The sequence below is a fragment of the Phyllobates terribilis genome, unplaced genomic scaffold (genome assembly GCF_046119375.1).
Source record: "Phyllobates terribilis strain yellow unplaced genomic scaffold, ASM4611937v1 Scaffold_8__6_contigs__length_399053987, whole genome shotgun sequence".
Taxonomy (NCBI): Eukaryota; Metazoa; Chordata; class Amphibia; order Anura; family Dendrobatidae; genus Phyllobates; species Phyllobates terribilis.
In genome coordinates, this window is record NW_027362768.1 from 296909885 (window position 1) to 296915884 (window position 6000).

Below are 6000 nucleotides of genomic sequence, written 5' to 3' on the forward strand. Positions count from 1 at the left end.
CTTTTTGAAGATAGGAACAACATTTGCTCTTCTCCAGTCTTCTGGGACTTCTCCTGTTCTCCAAGAATTTTCAAAGATTATGGAGAGTGGTTCTAAAATTTCTTCTACGATTTCCTTCAGTACTCTGGGGTGTAATTCATCTGGACCTGGAGACTTGAACTCATTTATGTTAGCTAAATATTCCCTCACAATCTTTCTGTTTACAGATAACTTGGATTCCTCTATTCCTTTAAAAGGACAGTGAAGATCAGTTGATGTTACATTTTCTTTCTGAGAGAAAACAGATGCAAAATAGGAATTAAAAAGTTCGGCCTTCTCAACATCCTCTCTTACCATTTCTCCATTTTCATCCTGTAAAAATCCTATAGCATCTTTGACTTTTCTTTTACTTTTGACATACCCCCAAAATCCTTTTTTATTGCTTTTGACATCTCTTGCAAGCCTTAATTCATTGTCAGCTTTAGCTAACCTGATACGTGCCCTACAGGATCTGCAGACTGCATTATAATCTTCTTTAGATATGCCTCCCTCTTTCCATTTAATAAACATTTCTTTCTTTCTTTTTAGCATGTGTTTAAGTTCTGTCAATCGAAGTACTTTGGATTCGGACAGGATTTTTGGGATATAATCGAATCTGCTGGCTAAATCAAGCAAGTTTATCCAAAAACAAACTTTGGGAGCTTCGCTCATCTCTAGATGTTATATCACTCTAGCAGCATCTATTGTAAGAAAAAATGTACTGTATATCCGGCTGCCCTCAGTGATTATAGCTTACCTGGGGTTTCTGAAGATGAATTATTATAAAAAGATGATTTCGGGATAAGACATCACCTTTTCTTATATGATATTTACATTTGTCTGCTAAATCTATCTTTTTAAAGGGAATATGTCAGCAGATTTTTGCTAAGTAACCTGAATGCAGCATGAGGTAGGGGCTGAGACACACATTTCATCAATGTGTCACTTATTAGGCTGCGTGCTGTTGTTTCAATATACCGTATATACTCGAGTAGAAGCCGACCCGAGTATAAGCCGAGGCACCTCTTTTTACCATAAAAAAACTGGGAAAACTTATTGACTCGAGTATAAGCCTACTGGTAAATTTCCCCATCCTGGTATGCATTGCCCACTCATCCCCAATCCTGGCATGCATGGCCCCCTCATCCCAAATACTGGTATGCATTACCCCCTCATACCCAATCATGGTATGCATGGCCCCCTCATCTCCAATCATGGTATGCATGGCACTCCTCATCCCAATCCTGGTATCCATGGCACCCCTCATTCCAATCCTGGTATGCATGGCACCCCTCATCCCCCAATCCTAGTATGCATGGCCCCCTCATCCTCAATCCTGGTATCCATGGAACCCCTTGTTCCAATCCTGGTATGCATGGCACCCCTCATCCCAATACTGGTATATATGGCTCCCTCATTCCCAATCCTGGTATGCATGGCCCCCCTCATCCCCAATACGGGTATGCATGGCACCCCTCATCCCCCAATACTGGTATGCATGGCACCCCTCTTCCCCCAATCCTGGTATGCATGGCACCCCTCATACCCAATCCTGGTATGCATGGCACCCCTCATACCCAATCCTGGTATGCATGGCACCCCTCATACCCAATCCTGGTATGTATGGCACCCTTCATACCCAATCCTGGTAAGAATGGCCCCTATCCTTGTATGCATGGCCCCCTCATCCTCAATCCTGGTATGAATGGCCCCCCTATCCTTGTATGTATGGCCCCCTCATCACTGCACACATGAAAAAAAAAAATTCTACTCACCTTCCTTCCTCCCCTCTGCTCCAGCGCTGCTACGTCCTGTCTGCCAGCAGCTCATGTCAGCATCTGAGCAGCGCGTGACATTACTGCCATGCGCCCTCAGATGCCAATGTGAGCTACGTGCGTGAAGAGGAGTGAATATCCCTGTTCTTTAATACCGGGCACACAGTGTCAGCAGTGCCGCAGCTCCGGCGCAGCGATCCTCTGTGCCCGCTACTAAAGAGAATGAATATTCACAGTTCTCCACGCCCGTGGAGAAGGGTGAATATTCATACTCTCTAATATCGGGCACGGAGGATCGCTGAGCCGCTACGGGAGCTCCGTGCTGCTGACAGTGTGTGCCCGCTATTAAAGAAATGAATATTTACTCCTCTCCACTCCCATGCGGGTGGAGAGGGGTGAATATTCATTTACCCTTAGCAGGGGGCATACGTGGTAGCTGCAGCAGCGGCTACTGCGTGTGCCCCCTGTTCCACCGCCGCAACACCCCCCCCTCCCCACTATCCACCACCTGAATGTATGTACTCGAGTATATACCCGAGTATAAGCCAAGTGAGGCTTTTTCAGCACAAAAAATGTGCTGAAAAAGTCGGTTTATACTCGAGTATATATGGTAATGAGTGTTTTTTCAGCAGGAGATTATCATGGCCAGACTGGTGTCTGCGTGAATCCTGGTCCAACTCCGCCCCCAGCACTTATTAGCAGATTACTTTATTTAGACAATGTTCACACAAAGCTGTGGTGTGAGTGGGGTCAGCTTTTGAGCTGTGCTTCATGCTACATCTAAGAACAGGGTCTCTTTTTCTACATTGTATTGCTCTCAAAATACATAGCAAAAACCTGCTGACAGATTCCTTTTAAGTGACTTGCAATTTTTTCCCCAATCCACCACTGTCACCATAATACCCTAAAATAAAACTTTGATTTTTGTAGATTAAATCTGGCAATTGATGAGGGTAAGCAATTGAAGTTCTCATTTGGAGAAGGAGCAACCTTTGTAATTATTCTGCATAAAGTTTGGAAAGATCATCCTCTTCACCGAGATTTCTTAGGATTTTACACTTTGGACGATGATAAATTCTCTAAAGGAGTTCATGGACTATTAGGTAAAATATTTATATTTAACATTGTATTTTATAAAGGATTTATAGTATCTTTAATGTTTTACTTTCTTTGGTAAAATTGATTGAAAAGATTGTAAAGCTGAAATTGAATACTCACATATAGATCTGTGAGCTGGACATAACAAATCAAACCATGATAATATATGTGGCTGTTTTAAAGGGAACCTGTCACCAGGTTTTTCCCATATAAACTAGGGCCAGCACCTGTAAACCCTATGTGACAGCACCCTAGAATGATACCCTAGGGATAGCTAATACTAGAGAAGAGAGAGAGAGGATTCAAAAAGACCTAAATAAACTGGAGCAGTGGGCAGCAAACAACAGAATGGTTTTTAACAGGGAAAAATGCAAAGTACTACATCTGGGCAATAAAAATGAAAAAAGCATATACAGAATGGGAGGAATAGAGCTAAGCAACAGTACATGTGAAAAAGACTTAGGTATACTAATAGATCATAGACTGAACATGAGTCAACAGTGTGATGCAGCAGCAAAAAAGGCAAATACAATTCTGGGATGTATTAACAAAAGCATACAGTCTAGATCACGTGAAGTCATTATCGGACTTTACTCCTCTTTGGTCAGACCTCATCTGGAATACTGTGTACAGTTTTGGGCACCACATTTTAAAAAAGACATAGACAAACTGGAGCAAGTTCAGAGAAGAGCGACCAGAATGGTGACTGGTCTGCAAACCATGTCCTATGAGGAACGGTTGCAGGATTTGGGAATGTTTAGCTTGCAAAAAAGAAGACTGAGAGGAGACTTAATAGCTGTCTACAAATATGTCAAGGGCTGTCACATTGTAGAAGGATCATCTTTATTCTCATTTGCACAAGGAAAGACTAGAAGCAATGGGATGAAACTAAATGGGAGGAGACACAGATTAGATATTAGAAAAAACTTTTTGACAGTGAGGGTGATCAATGAGTGGAACAGGCTGCCACGAGAGGTGGTGAGTTCCCCTTCAATGGACGTCTTCAAACAGAGGCTGGACAGACATCTGTCTGAGATGATCTAGTGAATCCTGCTTTGAGCAGGGGGTTGGACCAGATGACCCAGGAGGTCCCTTCCAACTCTACATTCTATGATTCTATGATTCTATATACTTCTCCAATGCGCTTTATTATACTCATCTACGGGGCAGTCCGGTCCGATGGGCATCTCTGACCTTGATCCGGGGCCTCCTCTCTTCTTGATTCATGTGGATGATGTGTTCTACGTCATCTCCACAGTGTCCTCAGGATGCTGTTACGTAAGACTTACAGGTGCTGGCCCTAATATAGTGTTGCCTCCTCACTGCTTCCCCCAATCTCTGACAGAATTGTAGCAATGATATCCCAACTACAGGACGTGACTGCTGCAGTCAATCACTAGGCTCAGCAGTCATGCCAATAAAGACAGCCCAAGATCGCCAAGCCCATACACAGTTCTCTTATTAGTGCTTGTATAGCGCGATTAGGAAGATAGGAACAATAAAATGCTGTTTCATCTCTCTTTTTTGGGGTATACAGCTTCCAACTGTTGCATGATCCCCCAGGCAGACTTAATTCTTGAGTGCCATAAGAACGCAGTTCTCTAAAATTAGACCTTCATATAACCACTGTAAAAAGGCATATCAGCAGTCAAAAAGGGGTTAAAAAAAGACTGAACACTTTATTTTCTGTATACTTTCATTAATGAAACTGAAATCAAATACATGACATATTTACTTTTGGCTGTAACAATCTTTTTTTTTTTCTTTGCCTTAAGGACAATTTTTCTATGGTATTGACTACGAAATTTCCAATATTCACGCAACAGCCGACCCTAATAAACCGGACGCAACCATGAAAGTCAAGGATAAATTGATAACAGTCACAAGGTAACCAATGTGTTATTATGGCCAGGATTATACAAGTTACTAAAATCACCCTGTCACAGACATGTCAATGCTTCCTAGTGCATTTTGTAGCAGTTACTGGCCAGTGTAACTTGCATATTGAGTCTGTGATGGGATAAATCCTAAATAATTTCAACAACCATTTGCTATTAACGTAAACCTGTTACACAGCACAGAATTCTGCCAGGGAATAGTTTAGTGTTGATCCAAGAACTAGTAAATGTCTGTATTGATGTGCACATTACATGTAGATGAGACCGGTTTCACACGTCTAACAGTCAAGGTCCAACTATGGGTCGAAATGTCCGGACCGGCCACGGGTCTCCTGAATTGAATTCAGCAGCCTCTTATGTACCTATGAGGCTGTGGAGTTTAGGTAGCCCGTGTCCTGTTTGGACCGTTAATGTGGGATATGTGAAACCGGCCTAACTGAGCAGAAAAAGAACAGCACTTACTCAAGTGTTAAAATTTGGAAAATGTTATTAGATTACAGTGTAAAATTAATGTATATTATTTCAGGGGGACGCAGAGAGACTATATGGATGGCAACACAGACGACAAAGTTTCCTGTTGGTTCGTCCATTTCAACGGAGAGGGTTTGATTGACGGAAGTCACACAGATTACATAGTGGAAGACATCTTCAAAATTGCTTAAGAGGAAAAATTGTCATGCAATTTTTTTTTATCAGTTTGACTTGAATGTATCTAACTCTGACATTAATTAACCAGGATGATTTTAATGGTATTGATCAGTTCTTTTTGATGGCAGAAATAGTATTGTAGACTGAGCTTTTCTTGCCATCAAAAACAACACAAAGCTTGACAGACGTATTGACGAGTAATGTGAACAGAGACCTAACTATGGGTCCATTGCATGAAATACAATAGTGATTCTATAATATCTTACTTGCCTTGTTCTCAGCTGGCTGAGAAATAATTCTAGAAAAATGCTGAATAATAAATGTTTCTAAGTATCGTGTGTCAATACATTTCATTTAAGTGTAGGAATGATGGGCACCACCAGGAGTGCAGATCCTCTTTTGAACTGAGGACTTCATTACCAGATGGAACCAACCACACTGGCTGGAATAAAATATCATAAACATATAAATATGTGGGTTTTTTTTCATTTATTTGTACAGACGTCATATATATATAGGTGCTTTTTAAAGGACTTTTTTTGTTAGGATGTTAGAAGGTTTAA

General features: G+C 41.5%; 1 protein-coding gene across 1 annotated transcript in view; it reads left to right on the top strand.

Moving 5' to 3' along the window:
* Positions 1 to 5742, top strand: part of LOC141157755 (inter-alpha-trypsin inhibitor heavy chain H3-like) — a 71869-nt gene extending 66127 nt beyond the window's left edge. The window contains exons 19-21 of the mRNA XM_073645285.1: positions 2724 to 2896; positions 4667 to 4778; positions 5316 to 5742. Of these exons, the coding sequence (XP_073501386.1) occupies positions 2724 to 2896; positions 4667 to 4778; positions 5316 to 5451 (421 nt within the window). The 3' untranslated portion in view covers positions 5452 to 5742. The remainder of the gene's footprint in view (positions 1 to 2723; positions 2897 to 4666; positions 4779 to 5315) is intronic.
* The last annotated feature ends 258 nt before the right edge of the window (positions 5743 to 6000 follow it).